The sequence below is a fragment of the Momordica charantia genome (assembly GCF_013281855.1).
Source record: "Momordica charantia cultivar OHB3-1 chromosome 8 unlocalized genomic scaffold, Mcharantia_2.0 BLBB01000008.1, whole genome shotgun sequence".
In the NCBI taxonomy this organism is placed as follows: Eukaryota; Viridiplantae; Streptophyta; class Magnoliopsida; order Cucurbitales; family Cucurbitaceae; genus Momordica; species Momordica charantia.
The window spans coordinates 17,500,026-17,524,355 of record NW_028275166.1 but is presented as its reverse complement, the minus strand read 5'-3'; the positions used below and the strand labels follow the sequence as shown (position 1 = coordinate 17,524,355).

Here is a 24,330-nt window from a genome sequence, read left to right as displayed (position 1 = left end):
GTGTACGGTGCTAAGAATTTGATCCTTACAGGATACACTGACTATGATTTCCAAAGTGATAAGGACTCGAGGAAATCTACTTCAGGATCAGTGTTCACTCTTAATGGAGGAGCTGTAATATGGCAGAGCATCAAACAAGGATGCATCACAGACTCCACTATGGAGGTCGAATATGTTGCCGCTTGTGAAGCAACAAAAGAGGCGGTGTAGCTTAGAAAGTTCTTAACTTATTTGGAAGTTGTTCCAAACATGATTTTCCCCATCACACTTTATTGTGATAACAGTGGTGCTATGGCAAATTTCTGATCCGTTTACAAAGGCTCATACGATTGAAGTGTTAAATGGCCGTCTAGAAAATCTAGACCTACGAGATATGTACAATATAGTCTAGGGCAAGTGGGAGATTTGTAAAGGGTATAGTGTATGCCTTCGTTTATTATATTTTTACTTTATTGTACAACCCACTGTTGTTTTTAGCTTTTGTACTCCCCACTAGAGTTTAGTTCAAGTGGGAGTTTGTTGGGTTTTATGTCCTAAACTCGTGGTTTGTAAACATAAAACAAATATTCATTCAATAAAGTTGTTATTGATAGAATTGCATTAATCCAAATCCAATAAACTAAGGTTAATTGGAGCTTCTGATCTATAGCTCTATTAGGTCCCCTTGCTAGCTCGTAAATGATAGTTAAGAACAGTTAGTCTTGAAAAGAATTTGAATTATTCAAATTAGTTAAAGGGAATTAAGGTTAATTGTATGGGATGCAATTAATGTAATGTATGTTAATACATTATAATATAAAGTTAATTTTGAATTGGATTAAAAATTGTGAGACAGATGAATTGGATTAATAATTTTGAATTATTCAAATGCATCTCTCTCGTATAACCTATAGTTGTAATGTACACCTTATGCACATTATTTTTAACCTATGGTTTTAATATGAGTCTTATTCATATTAATTTTTATTTGAATCTCATTCAAAAAATATCTATCATAATATATAGTTTTAATTTAGAATTAACTATATATTATAATGTATCAATATACATATATTCCCTCGAGCAATTTGAACAGTTCAAATTCTTCCAAAAACTTGATCCTTGTTTTACCCGTTATGAGATAGTAAGGGGACCTAATGGACCTACAGATCAAAAGCTCCAACGATATAAGATTAATCGATCAAACTCATTAACCGAATTAATCAACATTCGTATCTACAGGTCACTCCACTAAAGACCCGCAGTTGCACTCTTCTCACTGCAAAATATTTTCATGTCCATGGATATACAACCATTAATGACAAGTCAATCCTTCACGAGTGCTCGTAACTCAAGCTGGGTCAAATTACCGTTTTACCCCTGAGTTACATCTTGCTTCTTAAATACCACTACTGCTCTAATTAACCACCCGATTATGGTCCGACCAATAACCGGAAGTCCCTCTTGGGCTAATGAGAGGGTGGGGCACCTTGTTCAAGTCCCGGAGTCAGTAATTAAGAGAACACTCATTTACTCCACTAAAGTCGGAGATGAGTGAATTTCATCTTGTGAAGTTATGTTCCCAACTCTCCACTTCGTCTCGTCCCCAAAATGGTAGGAATATTGAGTCGGCAACTCAGGTCACTCTTACCCATCCAGATCAAAGGACAAGCCCTCACGGGCACGAGTCCATAACTCATTCAGGATTGAGAATGAGTTGTCTGGTCATCCTATGAAATAGCAATCTATTAGTCAACGACGTTACATTTAAAGATTGGCTATTTCGCAGTCCAATCTTATACAAACTCATTGTATAGGATACCCCCACTCGCATGTCTCTACACGAACGACCTGCATCGAGTCGTCTATAACATTTACAAAGTGGGTCGTATCCATAGTGTTGATAGGATAAGGTACCTAGCCTTATCCATATACTATAGACCCTTTAGGTTATTCACAGGACATTATTCACTTGTATATCAGGGTATATCAAATATATACCTCGTATATCAGGGGTATATCAATTATATATCCAGTATATCAAATATATACCCAGTATATATTGATATGAACCAAGGAGCTACCGTTGTTATGCCTCATGGACCGATTACAAGATCGAGAGCTAGGAAACTTCAACAAGCTTTGCTACTTCGTGTCCAAGCGTTCTTGAACTCGACAAGAGAAATAAAGGAAGATGTGCAAGAAGTTAGAACTATGCACTTCAATTTGGTGCAAGTTATGCATTTTTAAGTGTTTTTATGGCAAGTTAAAGTCCACTTGGTCAAGGTCAAAGTCAACTCCATCAAGACAAGTCAAAGTCAACTCATTCAATTCAAAAACCAAGTCAAACACTCACATCCCTCATTATGGACGGGATTGCAATTATTTTGGTTGGCTTTCCATGTTCTTAACCTTTTCATTTGCTTGTCTTTTCATTTCTCGTAAGTTATGTCTTTTCATTTACAAGTCTTTTCATTTCTTGTAAGTTACAAGTCTTTTCATTTGCTTAAGACTTTTCATATGGCTTGTTAGGATGGCTATATATAGCCTTGAGATGTCTTGTTGTAAGACAATTTGAAGTTGAATGAAAAGTGACTTTTCTCATTAGCTTGGTTGAGAGATTTATCTCCCATTTCTTGTGCAATTTCTTGTGTCTTTAGAATTTGCATCTTAGGATCATTCAAGCGGTGTTGATCATACCTCTTGTGGAGTGATTCGAATCACGAGTTTAGAAACAAGTTTTCTCTACTCTTGATATTGATCATCAAGGTAATCCGTTCTAAAACTTTTCCTTGGGTTTATTCCATACTTGTTTTCGGGGTTTTTGGGATTGAGTTCTATGGGTCTTGTTCGTTAGCAAGGTTCTTAGATCCAACTCTCAAGGGTTTCTTAACATTTTGGTATCAGAGCATTAGGCTCTTTGATCGGATATATGTTTCCTTGCATTTATCTCTTTGAATTCTGTGTTCCTTGCTTATGTTTTATTATATCTAAGCATATGCATTCTGTCAAAAAAATTACAAAAAAAAAAAGTATCAATTCCATTCATCTTTTCCAATTTTCGTCTTCTGCATTATTATAGATCTGGATCTTATCTACAAATCTGTCTTCTTTGAAGTCTTATGATTCGACTTTCTTAGTGGTGAAATTCGTGCACTTTGCTGATTGATTTATAAAAAAAAAAAAAAAAAAAACTGAACGTGAAAGCATTTATTGTTAGCATTATTGTGCTTTTGCTGATCCATAACTGAAAAAAAAAAAAAACGAAAGAAAGAAAAAAAAAACATAGAAGACCCCATTTGTCATTACTTCTTTGTGTAGCCTTGCATTGAAATCTCATGCTACTTCCTTGTTGCTTAATTCCCAACCATCTTTATCTTTAACTCTACTTTCGTTTCTTTCTAGCTTCCATTATAACTCTGTCCATTATTTTTTTTCTTAACTTGTTTCTTTGTTGTTATTCGGGTTACTCCCAAAATCACACTCTTGTTTGAGTTCTTATGTGCTGTCTAAACCACTTGAAATGCACATAGCTTTTAACTTTGCTAGACTCACTTACCGATTTGTTTGAAGTGCATAAGAGTGTACTAAGTTGTGAGGGAGAGATTGTAAGGGAGCGATACATTATTTTGAGTGTTGAGGGTTAAACACGAGTGAACTTCACTAACGAGTGAATTAGTGAGGGAGTGCTTGTGAGGTCCATTTCTTGTCACTCTATTTTGTTTTTACAGCATGGCTAATCTTGGAGATGAAGGCAATATTTCTGATGCCCGGAGGAGAGAGGCGCTAGAAGGAACTGTTGAACGAATGATTCGTAGCATGGAGGCATTGACAGAACGGATAGGAAGGTTGGAGACTCAAAACCAAGCTCAGGAGAGAGTTCCACCACCTCCACCACCACGTGTTATGGATGAGGATGAGTATGAAGGTGATGGATCCGATCATTGGGAGGACGATCAGGCTACAGTTTTAGCGGGTCCAAGAGGGGGTGATAGACACGTTGGTCGTGGCTTAGATCGAGGGAGAGGCCGGGGAAGAGGCTATCATAATTTCCAAAGAGCCCCACGAGCGAATGCTCAAGTTGATCGAAACTTGGGAAACATCAAATTAAAACTTCCGAAGTTCTATGGTAAGACTGATCCGGAAGCGTACATTCAATGGGAGAAAGAAGTGGAGTTCGTGTTTGATTGCCATAATTTCAGTGAAGAAAAGAAGGTACGACTATGTCTTGCTCAATTCAAAGATTATGCAGTAACATGGTGGGACAAATTAATGTCAATTAGGAGACGAAACCTTGAGGCGCCAATCGATTCATGGTATGAGTTCAAGGAGTTGTTGAGGAGGCGATTTGTTCCTAGACATTTCCACAGGGACACAGCGCAAAAGCTCCAAGTGTTGAGACAAGGTAGTAAGTCTGTGGAGGACTATTACAAGGAGATGGATACGTTGATGAATCGGCTGGATCTTGAAGAGGACATGGAGAATCTCATGGCACGGTTTCTTAATGGCTTAAACAAGGAGATTGCGGATAAGGTTGATCTACAACCTTACTTTAACATCGAAGAGATGTTGCACCTTGCCATCAAAATTGAGAAGCAGCTCCAAAGGCGATCTCAAAGGTATTCTACTAAGCCCTTTTCCCATTCATCTTCTACATGGAAAACGGATAGTAAGAGTGCTGATTCTAAACTTAGAAATCGAGAGGCATATGAGAAACCAAAAGAAAAGTTTGAGAAAGGAGAGAGTTCCAAGAAGGGGAAAGAGAAAGTTGATGAACCTAATGTGAGGAATCGGGATATTAAATGCTGGAAATGTCAAGGAGTAGGACATTACAGTCGAGACTGCCCTAATAGAAGAACTATGATAATTAGAGAAGGAGAGTTTGTAACAGAAGATGAGAAGGAAGATGAGGTAGAAGAGGACGACAATGGTGAATGTGAGAGTGAGGAGTATAGTGAAGAGGACCCTACACATATGTCCTTAGTCACTAGGAGAGCTCTCAGTACTCAAATTAAGGAGGATGGCCTAGACCAACGAGAGAACTTATTTCACACTAGGTGTCTTGTCCAAACTGTGCCTTGTAGTGTGATTATTGATAGTGGTAGTTGTACCAACGTTGTAAGTTCTATTCTGGTCAAGAGGCTTAACTTAGAGACAAAACCACATCCTAGACCATATAAACTTCAATGGTTGAGTGATTGTGGGGAGGTAAAGGTGAGTAGACAAGCTCTTGTTTCTTTTGCTATTGGAAAATATGTTGATGATGTTTTGTGTGATGTGTACCTATGCATGCCGGGGATATATTGTTGGGTAGACCTTGGCAATTTGACCGTCGGGTAATGTATGATGGGTATGCCAATCGCTATTCTTTTACTCATCATGGAAGAAAAACTACTCTTGTACCTTTGTCACCAAAAGATGTGCATGTTGATCAATGCAAACTTGAAAAGAAGAGGCAAGAGGCTGATGCAAAAGCAAAAAGTGAAAAAGAAACAAAAGAAAATGAGTTGAGAGAAAAAAAAAGTTTGAGTGAAAAGCAAGGGAGTAGCAATCAGCCTAGTGGGAAAAATGAGAGAAAAGCCAAAACGGTGAGCTTGTATGCTAGTTCAAGTGAGGTTAGGAATGTTTTAATGGCGAAACGGACTGTTCTTGTACTTTTGTACAAAGGGTCTTGTTTTCTTACTAACGAGCTTAACACCTCCTTGCCTAGTATTTTTGTTTCTCTTTTTAGGAATTTGAGGACTTGTTTCCCGAGGAGATGCCCAAGGAATTGCCACCACTTCGTGGCATCGAGCATAAGATTGACTTCATTCCAGGTGCTACCATACCTAACCGACCAGCTTATAGGACTAATCCTACTGAAGCCAAAGAAATTCAAAGGCAAGTGGATGAATTGTTAGCTCATGGGTATGTACGCGAAAGCCTTAGTCCTTGTAGTGTGCCTGTTATTTTAGTGCCTAAAAAAGATGGAACTTGGAGAATGTGTGTAGACTGTAGGGCTATTAATAAGATCACTGTTAAATATCGTCATCCTATTCCTAGGTTAGATGATATGTTAGATGAATTGCATGGCTGTAGTCTCTTTACTAAGATTGATTTGAAATCTGGGTATCATCAAATTCGTATGAATGTTGGAGATGAATGGAAAACTGCATTTAAGACCAAATATGGATTGTATGAGTGGCTTGTTATGCCTTTTGGTTTAACTAATGCTCCTAGTACTTTCATGAGGTTGATGAACCATGTATTGCGTGAATATTTGGGAAAATTTGTGGTTGTTTATTTTGATGATATACTTGTGTATTCGAAGTCTTTGGAAGATCATGTAATGCATGTGCGTGCTGTTCTGACTACACTTAGAAACGAGAAATTGTATGCTAACCTAAAGAAATGTAATTTTTGCATGGAAAGGGTTAATTTTCTTGGTTTCATTGTGTCTAGTCGAGGAGTTGAGGTGGATAGTGAGAAAGTTAAGGCTATTAGCGAATGGCCAACTCCCACGAATGTTGGGGAGGTTCGAAGTTTTCATGGGCTAGCTAGCTTTTATCGGCGTTTTATTAAGGACTTTAGCACCCTAGCTTCACCTCTAAATGAATTGGTAAAGAAAAATGTTCCTTTGTTTGGGGTACATCCCAAGAGCATGCTTTTAATGTTTTAAAGGATAAGTTGTGCAATGCTCCTCTACTTGCTTTACCGAACTTTGATTTGACTTTTGAAATTGAATGTGATGCAAGTGGGATTGGAATTGGGGCTGTACTAATGCAAAACCATAAGCCACTAATGTTCTTTAGTGAAAAGTTGAGTGGTGCTTCTTTGCGGTACCCAACTTATGACAAAGAACTTTATGCTTTGGTACGAGCTTTGCACACTTGGCAGCATTATCTTTGGCCAAAGGAGTTCGTCATTCATACGGATCATGAGAGCCTAAAGCACTTGAGAGGGCAAAGCAAACTGAATCGCAGACATGCCAAGTGGTTGGAGTTTATAGAGACATTTCCATATGTGATTAAGTATAAACAAGGTAAGGAGAACATTGTTGCAGATGCTTTATCACGAAGGTATGCTCTCTTTAATACTTTGAATGCTAAGATTTTAGGATTTGAACATCTCAAGTCCTTGTATCTAGATGATGTGTTCTTTGCTCCTTTTGTTGAATCGTGTGAAAAAGGACTTGTTGTTGATGATTACATGTTGTTTGAAGGATTTTTGTTTCGAAAAGGAAAACTTTGCATTCCATCTTGTTCAATTCGTGAATTGCTTGTAAAGGAAGCTCATGGGGGTGGTTTAATGGCTCATTTTGGTGTTTCTAAAACTTATGATATGCTTGCTGAACATTTTTATTGGCCTAAGATGAAGCATGATGTGCATAAAGTGTGTAAGCATTGTATTGCATGCAAACAAGCTAAGTCTAGGTTACAACCACATGGTTTATATTCACCTTTGCCTGTTCCTACTACTCCTTGGGTTGATATTTCTATGGATTTTGTCCTTGGTTTACCAAGAACTCGGAAGGGTAGGGATAGTATATTTGTAGTGGTTGATAGGTTTAGCAAGATGGCGCATTTCATACCATGCCATAAAACCGATGATGCTAAATTGATTGCTGATTTGTTTTTTAGGGAAGTTGTTCGTTTGCATGGCATTCCTAGAACTATTGTTAGTGATCGCGATGTAAAATTTTTAAGTCATTTTTGGCGTGTGTTATGGGGAAAGTTGGGAACCAAACTTGTTTATTCTACTACTTGTCATCCCCAAACTGATGGACAAACTGAGGTAGTAAATAGGACAATGGTTACCATGCTTCGAGCAATCATAGATAAAAATCTTTAAACTTGGGAGGATTGTTTGCCATTAATTGACTTTGCTATAATAGGGCTGTCCATTGTACTACTAAATGCCCCGTTTTTGAAATTTTATAGGGTTTTCAATCCTCTCTCCCACTTTATTTGTTGCCTATGCCTCCTAATGAATTTGTGAGTTATGATGCTAGTACAAAGGTTGATCTTGTCCATAGGCTACATAAAGAAGTTAAGGAAAGGATTGAGAAGCAAAACACTAAGGTTGCTTCCCGCATCAATAAAGGACGCAAGCTCCTTGTTTTCCAGCCGGGGATTGGTTTTGGGTACATTTTCGAAAGGAACGGTTTCCAACTCAACGAAGGTCTAAGTTGCTACCACGAGGCGATGGTCCTTTTCAAGTCCTTGAACGGATCAATGATAATGCTTATAAGATTGATTTGCCAGGTAAGTATGGAGTGAGTGCTACCTTTAATGTTTCTGATTTGTCTCCTTTTGATGTAGTTGATGACTTCGATTCGAGGACGAATCCTTCTGAAGATGGGGAGATGATATGAACAAGGAGCTACCGTTGTTATGCCTCATACCGATTACAAGATCGAGAGCTAGGAAACTTCAACAAGCTTTGCTACTTCGTGTCCAAGCGTTCTTGAACTCGACAAGAGAAATAAAGGAAGGATGTGCAAGAAGTTAGAACTATGCACTTCAATTTGTGCAAGTTATGCATTTTTAAGTGTTTTTATGGCAAGTTAAAGTCACTTGGTCAAGGTCAAAGTCAACTCCATCAAGACAAGTCAAAGTCAACTCATTCAATTCAAAAACCAAGTCAAACACTCACATCCCTCATTATGGACGGGATTGCAATTATTTTGGTTGGCTTTCCATGTTCTTAACCTTTTCATTTGCTTGTCTTTTCATTTCTCGTAAGTTATGTCTTTTCATTTACAAGTCTTTTCATTTCTTGTAAGTTACAAGTCTTTTCATTTGCTTAAGACTTTTCATATGGCTTGTTAGGATGGCTATATATAGCCTTGAGATGTCTTGTTGTAAGACAATTTGAAGTTGAATGAAAAGTGAGTTTTCTCATTAGCTTGGTTGAGAGATTTATCTCCCATTTCTTGTGCAATTTCTTGTGTCTTTTAGAATTTGCATCTTAGGATCATTCAAGCGGTGTTGATCATACCTCTTGTGGAGTGATTCGAATCACGAGTTTAGAACAAGTTTTCTCTACTCTTGATATTGATCATCAAGGTAATCCGTTCTAAAACTTTTCCTTGGGTTGATTCCATACTTGTTTTCGGGGTTTTTGGGATTGAGTTCTATGGGTCTTGTTCGTTAGCAAGGTTCTTAGATCCAACTCTCAAGGGTTTCTTAACATATATACTGTCCCAGTTACATGATTATAATCTTGGATGTTTAGTTTATTGGATTTTGGACAATGCAATGCTATGAATTCAACAACAAATTTATTGAATAAAACATTATTGACTATAGAATTGTTTTTACATAAATACAAACTACAAGTTTAGGGCAACACACCCAACAATGTGGAGGGTCTCTCTCCGACCTGTTAGCTCGGTTTGCTTTCCTCCTATCGTGGAATAGCTCGGCCTACGACATTTGGCGTATTCCACTTAAACATTGGCCCCCTCTCAGGTCAGGTGCCTCCTGACCTACCTCAGAGATGTTTTTGAGCCCCTTCGAGTAGGGGACTGGGCGAGCTGTTTGTTCAATAGTCGGCGCTCAAGTGGAGGCAGCATGGACCAATCCGCAGCTTTCGATAGGCACATTTAATAGCCGTTTATGGAGTTCATACGTGGAGTGCGACTTCCTAGGTGCACTCGGACACTTAAACGTTGTTCCTTTTCTCGATCTGGGTCATGGGTTTGGTGTCACGTGGAGGGTCAGGATCTCCTTTTGGTTTATATAAATAGGTGAGGGCTTCCCTCTCCATTTCACGTCTTCCGAATTTGGTTTTGCTCTCACACTGAGGTTAGTAGTTCATTTTCTCCCTCTGTGAATTCATAGTACGTCACAGTCATGTCTATTAGGCGTAATGGTAGTTTTAGGTCAGAAGGGGGTAGCTCGAGGGCGAGCTATAGGTCACCCTTGGGAGGCTCTCCCTTGTGAGATAGGTCCTTCAGTAGTAGTTCCACCTGTTATAGGTCGACCCCCGCAATACTGTACTCTGGTAATGGATCGTCCCTCATGGCAGATAGGGAGGTAGATGGGGAGGGGCCTCCGCAGAGTATGCAGATCTAGCCTTACGTTGCTCAACTCGTCCCCTCCAAAATGTACGAAGGGAATCCCTTCGAGTTGGCCTTTACTAGAGATATGTGTGAAGTCCCTAAGTCTAGGGGTGAAAGAATGTGGACCGAACCGACGAACCGAACTGAATCGATAGAGTTAGTCGATTCGGTTATGTTGAATTTTGTGTCGGTTCGATTCGAGTCTGACCAACTAATTCCTTTAAATAGATTTACCCTAATTTTTCTCCCCTTCTTTTCCTTCCCAGCCGCTTTCCTCCTGTAACGCCCCGCGTTACTCAGGTTAGTTTATCTCGAATCCCCGGGACTCTTTTCTTAGAAATTTCTTTTTATTTTTTTTTTATTTAATTTCATTGTTCATTTCATTTTATTTCGAGCTGCTGTGGTAATTGTTATGAGTGTTGAAGTGTACTTACATATCCAATTATTGTGTAACGAGGAAATTATTTTCTCTATAATTGTTCTGGTCCGTTTGGCCCAAATTAAGTATCTAAGTAAGTTGGCCTTTCTTGTTTTAAAACAAGTGAGAAAGAGAAAAGGGCCTAGCTCAAGTGGGTCCCTTCTTGTTAAAACAAAAGGAAGGTAAGAGGAAACCCTAGCCCCCAACAACCCTCCCCCTTTCGTGAACCTCTTCTTCCCCTCCCCGTTTTAGTTTTTCGTTTTCCTTTCTTCTACTCCTCTACCTAACCCGCGCCTTAACCCTCCCCGAAACACTGACGGACGGCGACCACCGCGATTTGACAGCAGCGGCTCAGCACGATGGCGCGCAGGCAACGGCGGCGGCGACTCTGGGCAGCGGCGGTGTGCGGCGTCAGGCAGCAACGGGCAGGTGCGCGCGGGTGACGGCACAGCAGTTCGCGGGCAACGGGCAGCAGCGTTGCGCGGGCATTGGCAGCAGCATTGTATTGGTGTCAGGCAGCGGCGGAGGTGCACGGCGCGTCGGGCAGCAACAGTGGTGCGCTGGTTCCGATAGCAGCAGGTCGTGGCGCGGGTTCTTGCTGCACACAGCGTCGTGGGCATCGTTTTGGTGAATTTTTACTGCTAAAATAGTCCGGACAGCAGCAGTTTCCGATCCCGGCACCTACCCATAACCATTAGAGGCTCGATTTACACAACCTACAACCCATTCGAGTTAGGCCTGAGCTACCCGCACCTAGACGAAGTCGATTTTTGCGGTAATGGACATTGCAATATCTCTTAGAATGAATTTAGACGGCTGGAAATTTTGTATTAATTATTTCGTTGTCTATTGTTGTTTAGGTGGTGGGTTGACGCAAGATATAGGAGCATAGCAGTGTGTAAGTAGCACCAGGGGGCGTGTGCGTGCGTTATTTAGTGTTAACGGAAATGGTTTTGGTGCTGTTTTTTTTTTAGTTGAATGGTTTTGGTGCTGATTTTTAATTAGTTGAATGGTTTTGGTGCTGATTTTTAATTAGCTGAATGTTTTGGTGCTGATTTTTAATTTAGAATAATTTATTTCGTGCATTAGAAAATTGTTAGCCGTGGTTTGTGAACTCTCAGTGATTATCGTTGTGTTACGTGTTGTTGTTTCATTGCTAGACATTATGATTTTTTTTTGTAGTTGAAACTCTCAGTGACGAAATGCATGAGTTGATAGCCTGTTATATAGTTTTATATTATTTTGTTGGAAGCTGCTGAGTTAGTGTATTGTTGGTACGAAGAAAAGCATGCTGGTAAAATTGAGCTGTGAATTAAATGTGGAAGACTTATTTATAGGTTGTCTTTGGAAGATTAGTGGGAATTGTCACGAGCGATGGGACGGGTTAGTGGTTCGTTAACCTGTAGGGTGTCTGAATTGAAAATGCATACTAGTCGCATGGTTATTCAAAGCTTTGAGTGGGTGCCTTCGGAATAAATGGCAAGGCCGAACATCAGGTTTTTATGGAGAAGTATTACGGTCTTGGGAATAAATATCAAGACCCAATACGCCGGTAGTCATCGGTGCCTTGGGAATAAATGTCAAGGACTGGTGCACAGTTCTAGACCTTGGGAATAAATGGCAAGGTCGAACTTCAAGTTTCTGTAGAGAAGTGCTGGGACCTTGGGAATAAATGTCAAGGGCCAAAACGATTAGAGGAGTTAAGAAAGGAGACTGGTTTTATGTCTATGGTGACTGGTTGCCAAGAACCGTGGGGCAAGCTGAGTTGTCGAGTCTCCTGCAGCTTTAGAAACTTAGGTACCACCTATCCTCTTGGGTCAGCAATTCATCGTTCTCGAGCTGTAGCTTGCATTCTAACTGCTCTTTCCTTTTCAGTTCTACCCAAGCCCGTACCTCGTTGCAACAAGCTGACCTCAGAGTACCTTCAGAAGATTCCCAAGATTTGTAGGGTAGCTCGACACTACTTAGCTCTGCTAGTGGACGACAACTGTCACACCTTTACTTAATAGCTCGAGGGTAAAGTGCAAATGCACCTGTCTCAAGTAATACTATGGAAATATTCCAAGTTCGTCTCCACATGGACTAATTTTCTTTTAAAATAAAATTACCAACTGCTTGAATTAGCAATCGGGTCTGGAAAAAAAATTGGTGAAATTGTTGGAACACAATTTAAAAACACACGAAAAATTAGAATTTAAGAACTCAACCCCCTACTACTGTTTAATTCTAAAAAGATGAGTTATATCTACCAAATGTGTCCACATTGATACGAATTCATTTGTGACCAATTACGTGTAGCAAAGGAGCAATTGCAAGAAGCAAGACAAATAAGATTTAAGAGGCTTTCACACTACATCTTCAAAAGCTTATTAATGCATAAGAACCGACAAAGAGTTTTGAGCCCAAATTTATTTATAATGTTACTTCAACAAGTCAAGTAAAGAATGGATCAAAGATGGCAGGGAAAACTTGTCTATTTTAGAGATGGCACAGAGGACAAAAAACAGTGTGCAGAAATGTGAAGAGGTGCCTTGGCAGATTTTGTACCTCTTGGGATTTTTTGAAGTCAAAGTTGGTCAAACTCTATCCAAACGTGAAGCGTCTCCTACAAAATGTAATTAAGACAATTTGGAGCATTTTTATGCTTTTTGTTACGCATTTAGACGTCTAGATTGATGTGCAATCAAGTTCTAAATGTCTTATTTTCTTCAATTTACATTGATTTTGGAAGGACTTTTGGTAACCTCATGTTGAACGATCATTTGACCTATTTAAACGCATGTAATGCTCTTGTTATTACAGATTATTAAGATTTATTCATATTGAAATTAACAACTTTTGTTCCTTAACACATTTTGTGTTGTCTTTTTCAAATCCTGCTTTAGGTTTGATGTTAGACTGATTCATTGGATTAGTCGCGATCAAGCTAATTCTGGAGTGAGTCATCTTAGGACCTAGGAGTGACCATCATATATTATAGGTTTGATCTAAGAGTGATTCATCCGTCTAACCCTACTTTTGGTTGGTATCATTCGGTAAGTTAGTCACTTTTGTGAATGTTTACAAGAATTTCATAAAGGACCTCAAGCTTTGTAAACCCCGAGCAACCTTGGCACTTATCACGCATTTACGCTCAACTTATGCAAGTATTTACATATATTTACGAAACACTAGAATTCTAAATAAAGCAAACTTCAACTTACGTTTAACAGATAAGAGAGCCTATGTCTAGGAATTTTTTGGGTATTAAAATATATAGGTAAAATTAAAGAGTAAAAAAAATTGCAATTACTTGGCCCTGAATAGTTAAATAATATTATGACCGCAAAATTTCGAATAAATTTTAGTCTTTTAGACTTTTATGTTTCTTAACTTAAATTCCAACAAATTAGCTTAAAATGTCTATAAGTTAATTTCTTTATTTTTTTCTCCAGTTTTGTAATTTACAAATTTCGACAAAAATTTCTATTTTATTTTTCTTAAGATTTTGCAATATCAGATTGCAATCTGTGGTATTGAAAATGTAAGCATTAATTAAATCGTTTTGGATTGATGAAATAATACAATGAAAAACTTAATTAATATTCTGCGTGCAAAATTTCGAATAAATTTTAGGCTTTTAGAATTTTATGTTTTCTTAACTTAAATTCCAACAAATTAGCTTAAAATATCCCTAAGTTAATTTCTTTATTTTTTGTCTCCAGTTTTGTAATTTACAAATTTCAACAAAAATTTGTATTTTTATTTTTCTTAAGATTTGCAATATCAAATGGCAATCTATTGTATTGAAAATGTAAGAATTATTTAAATCTTTTTGGATTGATGAAAAAAAATCCATGGAAAATTGACTTCATCACGAAAAGCAATTTTAGTGACGTTTTAAACATACATCACTCAAATATAGTTTTCCAACTTATAGTGATGTATAAACAACATCACGTAAAGCCTTACATTTTCATGAATAACCCTAAAATCTTCTTATCGTATCGTGACGATTCTAACACGTCACGAAAAATAATCTTCCGTGATGTTTTCTACGCGTCATGAAAAAGCCGTCAATCCGAAGAACTTCGTCTTTTCCTACCAAAAATGCGCCTCAAGTTTTTCGTAACGTTTTTTAGACGTCACGAAAAATAAGTTTTGGGCAACTTATCGTGACGCATAAAATTCGTCACGAAAACACAACAATCTGGAACACTCCGTCATTTCCCGCCAAAAACGCACCTCAAGTTTTCCCTCAAAAAATGTTTTTTTTAACTTTCGTGATGTATTTAAACAATGTTGAATAGTATTTTATTGTTCACTGCCGTCATAAAATCCCAAAATTCTAGTAGTGTTAAATAATGATATTTGTTTAATAAAGTCGATCTATCTTCAACGATGTGTGTACTGTTTTTAGTTTTTATTTTTTTTAGTGTTGTTACTATTGTTTTTTTTTTTGGTTCTGGTTTTATAATTGTTATATTATTTTTTTTTTATATTATGTTATTTTATTTAAAATTAGTTTGCATATTTTAATTTTAATTTGGTAACTTAAAGGGGTTATAGATTCAAATTTTATAAGAAATTTAGCATGTTTATTACATATTGAAATAAAACTTTTAGACCATTATAATATTTTTTAATTTATAAATTTACAAAATATGTCATAAAAAATTAATGGTAAATAGTAAACTAATTAATAAATTTAAATAATAAATATCAACCATAACGGAATCTAAAAAGTTTATTTTTTAGACCGCATGAAATCTAATAAATTCTAATATGTAAAAGGTGGCCGTTTAATTTATGAACATCTTGATTATTTTCATTAATAATAACTAATAATAGAATTTCAAAAAATTTATAAATTTTCATCATCTAGTGAATTAAATAGGTATTTCCTGCTAAATTAATGATAAATAGTACATTATTAAAAAAATTATAAATAGTAAATATCAACCATAACAATTGCATGGAATCTAAAAAGTTTATTTTTCTTAGGACATGGAATATGAAAAGTTAGAATACGTAAAAGGTTGTTATTTTTAATTTATGATTAATTATTTTCACTAATAATAACACATAATAGAATTTCAAAAGTCTGAGAATTCTAAAACATTGGTAACTTTTTTCATCAATCATCTAAATATAAATAGACATTTTCTTCTATCATTTTTTAGTAACACTTTGAGCAACGCTTTTTCTTTACTTTGAGTTCTCTCCCATTTGTTGCTTTAAAGCAACTCAAGAGTCAAGACATACGTGCTAAGTTCAAATCGGCACAAAATTTATAAATTAAAGCTATATTCTAATTTCCTAAGTATTAGTTATAATTTTACTTTGATAAATTAAATGATTATTTTACCTAACAAGATAAATCTATCTTTAAGAATGCGTGTATTGATAGTTTCATTTAAAAAAATTGTTACTATTGTTTTTATTTTTGTTATTACATCGATGGCTATATTATTATATTTTTTTTTGTTAATATTTTTTTATGATTTGTATTATTATATTTTTTATTATTTAAAATGTTTGTACATGTTTTAATTTTAATTTGGTAACACAATCATATAGGTTCAAATTTTTATAATAAATTTAACATCTTTGTTAAAATATTTCTCATATTTCTTTAGTAACAATAATTCAAATATATTAACTTAATTATTTTTTAAACAAAAATATATAATATTTGAGGTAATTAGATAAAAATATTTATCTCAAAATGAATATGAAAAAGAAAGAATGAGTTCATTAAAATTTCTAATAAACTACCATAGAATTTATAATTTCCAACATAATAATTTTCCTCTTCCTAAAAAAATTAAGGAAAATATATATTTTTAATCCTAAAATATAACTATAATTTTTAATAACAAAATAAGATATATACTAATATAAAAGATTAACAATTTTTAAAATGAAAATAAGATGAATTAATTTTAATTATTAATAAAATTATAAATCGTATCATATTAGATATATAAATGTGCATGACACATGGCAAGAAACTAGTATATTACACATGGTCATAGATCTATTATGTTTTTATCAACTTTGTCCCTTATCTTTTAAAGTTTTCAAATTTACTATTATTTAAATGGGTTGGTGGACAAATTAAAAGAAATAAATTTTGGTGATGAGCCAGCTAGATATTGTTTATTAACAATTTAGATTTAATGTATCAACATGTAAGGGTAAAGATTCGAACTCATGACCTTTTGGTCAGAGATAGGTGCCTTAGCCACTTAAGGTATGTTCAGTTTGGTTATATCAAGTAGTATCTGAGTGACCATGTTGAGATGGTTAAATATGATAATAAAAGAATAATTTAACCATATATCAACTTTTTATTAAAAAATTTAACAACAATTTTATAGAATTACTTAAACATAAATAAATATATACATGTAGTTATGGAGTAAGAATCTCACCCACATATATTGTCGTACTAAATATAAATGTATATCTCTATACATAATTTGACATATGAAAAAGTATGATTCAACGTGCACAAATTAGTTGGCATACTTAGAAAAAAGGGGTTTTTTTTGGAAATGATATGAATTAGGTTTCTAAAACCGATTTAATAATTATGTATATTTTTTAGTCTATATATACTTTTTAATTTATTTATTGTCCTTTTATGCTTCTCTCCCGTCCTTTAAAATTTTCAATTTTTCTATAATATTTTTCATTAAATTTGTTTTAATTAGTTATAACAACATGAATAGTTATCTATGATTGATTTATGATGGTATCTATAAGGGTGATTCTAGAGAATTTGATGTAGCTTACCATTAAGTAATTATAGTGAATATATTGACTTGAGGACCGTTTGTTTGGTAGTAATCTAAGATTTCCATTACACTAGGATGTAACGCCCCAGAACTTCCCACACACTTCTAGGTCACGTTAACTACCCAACTGTCTAAACTTAACCCGAAACACGAGATGTCAACTCCCTGTGAAAAAATTATATAAACTCAAGCTTCACCTCTCATCAATTTAACAATGAATCAACTCTATAGAATATCAATCAACATCATTCGTGGACAACCTCATGAGGCAACTTTATTATTCCAACTAGGCAAAACTCAATGAATGGAAGAAAACTAAAATAAACACCTATCCCGAAATAAAATAAACAACAAGTGGGAACCTCCCAATTATTCAAATAAGAACAATAGTTTATTGACCAAAACATAAGGTCTTAACCATCTAAAACTTAAGCTAAGCAAAAGTAACTACGTAGCCTATGGTCCCCGTTCGTCATGTCTCCTCCGTCTCATCACCACAGTTGCCAACGAAACCTTCACCTGAAACAATAATCGTAGAGGGGGGGTGAGTATATAAAATATACTCCGTAAGTAGCCCTCACCAACAACACACAAACATCATGCTCAACAAACAATCATGTAACATTCATAGTCACGCTCTTCATCATATTATGCAATCAAACATAGACACACTCTATAAGATTCAGCGTTAACCACAACCATGAACAATTTAGTTACCACCCTCGAGTCTCCCTAACATCTCAAGTACCTCTACGCTTATCACAGCTATCCCAGCCTTCCACAGCTAACTCTTTCGAGTAGAGTCGGCCCCTGACCATTTATACCCAGAGCCCCGACACTACTGCATCGGCCCTCGACCATTTTTACCCAAGGCCCCGATGACTTCACCATCTATCGGCCCTTGACCATTTTTACCCAAGGCCCCAATAGTTTTCCTTCCAAAAGACTCCTCGCATCGACCCTCGACCATTTCTACCCGAGGCCTCGATACTCAATTAGTGACGTATCAGCCCCGACCATTTATACCCGAGGCCCTGACACTCACCCATTCACTTTCCCCAAGAATCCAACGTTCCTTATCATAGTCAACTCCACATCAACCCCTAGCCTGCGAACAAGGTCCGAAAATATGCTTCTATTACACCCACATCTCATAAGAAAATAATATGACTCAGACCAGCAGGCTTGCAACATAAAGAAACGTTTATATATGCTCAACAAGCACGCTCACATCATAAATGAACACTTATGTAAACTATACAAGCACGCCCACATCATAAGAAAACATAATCACAATAATTCTAATTTAACGTGCATCCTTTGTAAACATACATCATCCCACAACAATTCTCAGCAGTTTAGCAAGGCAAAATTCCACCATCATCACCGACGAATATTCAACACTACACCAAGTATACAGATTAACACAAACGAGAGTTACCTAGCACAATAGCGTATCAGAATCAATATTAAACATCACAAAATAGCACATTAGAGACCAACTAGCACACATTAATGCACGCACACGCCCCTTGTCTACTTACACACAACCACACCCTTAAGTTTTGCGTCGATCTCACACCTAGGCACTAAAACAAGAAAAACAGCAAGTTACATATACGTTTCAGCCTTCGAAATTAATCCTAAGAGGGTTCAAATGACTCATTACCACAAAATCGACTTCGTATAGGTGTGAGTAACCTAGATCTAGCTCACCAAGGTGTGGGTAGCCTAAATCGAGCTCCGAACGGATGTGGGTAAGCCCGAATGCTACTGAAACGCTGCTGTCCTCGAGTTGCAGCAGAGGAAAAATACTTCAACTCCTCTTTCGACGCTGTTGAACGCTAAAACAACGTTTGGGTCATCCAAACCACGCTTCCACGGGTTGTGGGTTATCACCGAAACTCCGAGACGCCGCCAAAAACACCCAAACACAGCCGCTACACTCCAGTCCGCCGCTGCACCTGCTACGAATTGCAGCCGCTGGAACGCCGTGGGTCGTCGGCCGTCGCTGCTCGAACGCCGCCGAGGAGAAGGTCGCGCCGCCGTTCGTGGGTCTCTGCCGGAAAACGCCGCGCTGCTGCCGTCGACGACTGCCGAAGGGATTCGAAGTCGCGCCGCCGCTGAAGTGCTGCCGTTGCTCGCTAACCGCTGCCGATGGAGATCGCCGAGGGGTCGCTCTGTTGCTGGTTCGAGGAGACGCCGCCGCTACAGTTTCCGCCGTGAGGTGTGGTCGCCGGAGAAGAAACTCAACGAGGGGGGGTGACGGCGACTAGGGCAAGAAGGAAGAAGAAGATGGAAAAACCCTATGTGTTTTCTTTTCTTTTCTTTTTATTAACTTTCTTTTCCTTTGTTTTAAAACTAAACCAACCCAAAAGGTCCAACATGACCAAGCCCAAGAGAAAAGAAATCCATTCCAACTTAAGACAAAACCAACCACACAGAGCCCAATATATATATAAATTTAATTAAAGTTTAATTTAAAATAAATGAAAATCTCCTGATTCGAGACTAACTAACCTGAGTGACCCGGGGCGTTACACTGGGATCTGGATATGTTCTCACATTTATTTTGTAGGAATGTAGGATACCAGGCATCTTGAGATGCCTAAGTATCGTAAGGTGTCCATACCGATGGCATCTCATGAGTTTGGGATACTTTTTAAATTTTTGTGTTTCATTTTTTATATATATTTTTTCATCAATTTTATTTATTTTTTATTCAAAAGAATATTTATTATTAATTTAAATATAAATTAATGTAATTATCATCAAGCAACTTTATGTCATTAGGTATGTATATTTGTAAATTACATTTACATATAATATAAACTATAATTAAATTATATAATATTCTCCATTTATTTTTAATATTTTTTGAAGAAATTATATTAAATAAAATTAATTATCATAAAAATATATAATTTTAAAGAAAATTTTTTTTATTTATTTTTTTACAATAGACATACATGTGCTATTTTTATTTTTTATTTTGGCTCTTACTACCGAACAATGTGACGATGAGGTAAATGAATTTCCTTAAAAATAACATCAATTATATGATTGTTTTTCTAGAAAAATATTCAAATTAAAAATAAAATTTATATTAAATTACTATGAATTAATTTGTTCTACACAAAAATATATATTAAATTAATTAAAATAAATCTATTTTATGAGATAAATGTATAAATTATATGAAGAATCATATGTCATTTTTGGAACATTCTATAAATTAACACATTCTCAATAATGAGTCATGCAAAATAAACATGACTACCGCAATATTCTCACATATCCTTATAAATTTTAATACAAAATAAATGTGGTTACTGAAGATGTCGAACGTCTAAAATTTCAGACATATGAAGTTGTAGGTATCTGTAGATGTTCGACATCTACTTTCTCGGAAAACAAACGACCCCTCAATTTTTTATTTGAACTTCTTGCCCTTGAATAACGTTAAAATTGAGTGTGTCTTGCATTTGTTTGTTGTTATTTGTACTTGTTATTTTTTATTAAGTTCACACAAGACAGATAATTGGTTCATTGGAATATAATGTTTGTCTTTATGGGAGGAATGACATGTGAATTACCTTGTGTCATCCCTCTCCCTCCCTCTCTCCTTTCTTTCAATGACATGTGAATTACCTTGTGTCGTCCCTCTACCTCCCTCTCTCCTTTCTTTCAATGACATGTGAATTACCTTGTGTCGTCCCTCTACCTCCTCTCTCTCCTTTCTTTCAGCCGTCTCTCTCCCACTCTCTCTCTCTCTTTTTTGTCCTCTCAACTCCTTCCTTCGTGTGATTCACAATGAACTTTTTTTTAATTTAATAATCGGTTGATTGGTCCAAAGTAAGCATAGTTTAGTACTAATTAACATATATCCCAACCAAAATGTTTCAATCCCCCACCTTCACATGTTGTACTAAACAAAATTGATCGATTGGTAGATTGAAATGAACCAATTGATTTGTTTTTTTAATTTAAAAATAAATCATCACCAATTGTGAGTGTAAAGTCTACAAATACGAGGATATGGAAGTGTAGTGTTGTATGATGATTGCAAGAAGTTTTATGTATTTATATATTAAGAATCTAAAACAAAAAAAAAGTGACCAAAACTTATTTTATGTATTTATTTTTTAAGAATCTTATCTTGATGGTGGTCACATTGTTGCCTTATGCAATTTAATTTATCTTGTTAGTTCATTGCATGCAACAATGACCAGTTCTTTTCATAACTCACAAAAATATTTAGAAAAAAAAAGGTCTCGTTTGAGGTAGTTTCATATTGCTAATCATATTTATCTCTTATTTTATTGTGTAATAGGACCCGTTTTAATATCTTATTTCAATAACTTATTATAATTTATGCTGTTTTAGCATGTTTAAGAATTAAAATAATAATAATAATAATATAATAATAATAATAATAATAATAAAATCATTATCATTTGTACTCATTTAAAATTGTGCATAAATATGTAGAGAATAAAAAAATAAAAATAATAAATAATAAGAAAGAAAGAAAGAAGTTGAAACCTAAATTATGTAGAGAAGAAAAAACCTTACTCCACATGATTCACGATGGATTGGTTGGATAAGAATGAAACAGCTCAACCAATCGGAATTTTTTTATTTAAAACTCAATCCTCACCAATTGTGGGTTTAGAGTCTACAAATACCGAGATATATATTAAGAATCTGAAACAAAAAAAAATGACGAAAATTTATTTTATGTATTTATTTCTTAAGAATCAAACATTAAGAATGTGAGGGTGGTCACATCGTGTCTCGTGCAATTTAATTTAATTTGTTGTTTTCAATGTATCCAATACTGATTAACTTCTTTTCATAACTCACAAAAATTATTTAGAAAAATCTCATTTGCGGTGGGTTCATATTGCCAACAATATTTATCTATTATTTTATTATGGAATAGGACCCGTTTTAATAGCTTATTTCAATAACTTACTATAATTTTTGCCAATTTAGCATGTTTACTAATTCAGAAAAAAATTATTATCATTATCAAAAAAAAAAAAAAAAAAAATTAATATCATTTGTACTCATTTAAAATGATGTAGAGAATAAAGAGATAAAAAAAAAGAAAAAAAGAAAAGAAAGAAGTTGAATCCTATAATGTAAAGCTTGGGAACTAGAAGCAAAGTTAAAATTGCCTACAACTCTGGGAATGGCTATAAATAGCAGCTGTATATCCTATAAAGAAAGCAACTAGAAATGGAAAAGAAAGGAATTGTGTTGGTTTTTAGCACCTTGGTAGTGATAGCAAGCTGTGATTACAATTACTATCAAGTTACACTGCAATGGCAACCAGCTACATGTAGTGATGCAAACCTGCAGACTCCGTGTGTTAACACTCCACAAGATAGATTTAGTATCCATGGCGTGTGGCCAACTTTATCGTCGGGATCTTATCCGCAATGTCCTGGTACGCCGGCCTATGATGGTAGCAAGGTAACTCATATTTGTAAACCGGTGTTGGATTAATTTATTTTCAAAGTATGACGATGTATAATATTTGACTCTCTCTAGATCTCGACGATAAGAAATCGTCTAAACGCCGATTGGCCAAGTGTAATCTACGGAACAAACCCGACGCTATGGAGCCACGAGTGGACAACCCATGGAACATGTTCTTATCCATCTTTGAGTCAACTGGACTATTTTACGTTCGGACTAGACACGTATGCTAAATACGATATCTATTCCGCTCTCGATAAGGAAGACATCTATCCTAGTGAAGACGTATACTCAAAGAGTAGTATCAATAACGCAATTCGCAAGATAACACAGAAGTTGCCAGGCCTTCGGTGCAACACAAATGATTACTCCCGCGAGAGACAGTTGCATGAAATTATTTTGTGTTTCGCAAAGAGCAATCGGGCCATTATAGACTGTCCGTCCAATGTCGTCACGTGCGGCAATTACGTGTATTGGTACCCATGGTATCCGGAAGGAGTGAAAAAGCAGTAATATCTCGACACACCAACTACTCCTTATCACCTGGTTTAGTAATTTGAAGCTTATGTTTTCCTAATAATATCTACCCATCCTCTGGTTCTTAATAATGTTTGCCTTCTATGTATGTTATGAAATTAATGAATAATATGGAATGACTTTCAATAAATTATCTCCTTTTATTAGTCTTCACTTCACAACCACAAAATTTTGTTTTTATTTAATAACGGTTGGAGGGTAAAATAAAACCAGCCACCTAGACTAAACAAAGATATAGTATCTAGTTGGATCTATCTTTTCTCTAGTAAACAACCTACTTACCTTGAAATAGCTTTGTATTTGACAAATTGTCTATCATAGGAAATGCCAGTGTATATATAGCTCGCGCCTTTATGTGGATACCAAACTATAAGAGAAACTATATGTAACCATGTAACAACCTTTGTAACGGTTGTACCAGAAGAGTCTCTTTTTCAACTCCTATATATACGCACGCACTCTCGTACATAGGTATGCTATTATGTCTGAAACCGACTTATATAGATTGGAACTTGGACTGACTTAGACAATGGAGTGTTTGTCTGTTATATTTGAGCATCAATCTGGCACTCAAACGTCTTTGTGGATCCCGATAGAAAGCGAAGCTGCAAAAAGTAAGTCAGCACTCACTACAAGAATTCAGGGTTTCGAAGATGACAAATTTCGTCGTTAAAAGGTCAAAATTCGTCCCCAAAAACGTTTGGCGAAGAAAATAAGTCGTTGCCAGAATCGTCACCGTTGCTCGGTCGCGAGGAGGGTTTCGGTGATGACTTTTGTTTTTCATCGCGGAAGGCCACCTACGGCGACGAAATTTATTTTGTCATCGAAGGTACCTTCGGCGACCAAATTCGTTTTTGTGGCCGAAGGTACCTTCGACAACCAAATTCGTAGTTGTCACTGAAGATGTCTTCGGCGACGACATGGAATTGGTTGCCGAATCTTTGGTGACGACATGAATTTGGTCGTCGAAGGTACCTTCGGCGATGAAACTGATTTGGTTTGCTGAAGGTAATTTTTGTCCCGAACCTAGCCTTCGGCGACCAAACTTAGAATTCGTCGCCGATGCTTTTTTATTTTTTTTT

The 24,330-nt window shown here is 36.1% G+C and overlaps 1 protein-coding gene across 1 annotated transcript; it reads left to right on the top strand.

Annotated features, from left to right (window-relative positions):
* Positions 1-22,631: 22,631 nt before the first annotated feature.
* Positions 22,632-23,224, top strand: LOC148209668 (ribonuclease MC-like). Its single transcript, XM_088126944.1, has 2 exons — positions 22,632-22,679; positions 22,784-23,224. Exons 1-2 carry the CDS (start codon positions 22,632-22,634, stop codon positions 23,222-23,224), a joined length of 489 nt encoding a protein of 162 aa, XP_087983070.1.
* The last annotated feature ends 1,106 nt before the right edge of the window (positions 23,225-24,330 follow it).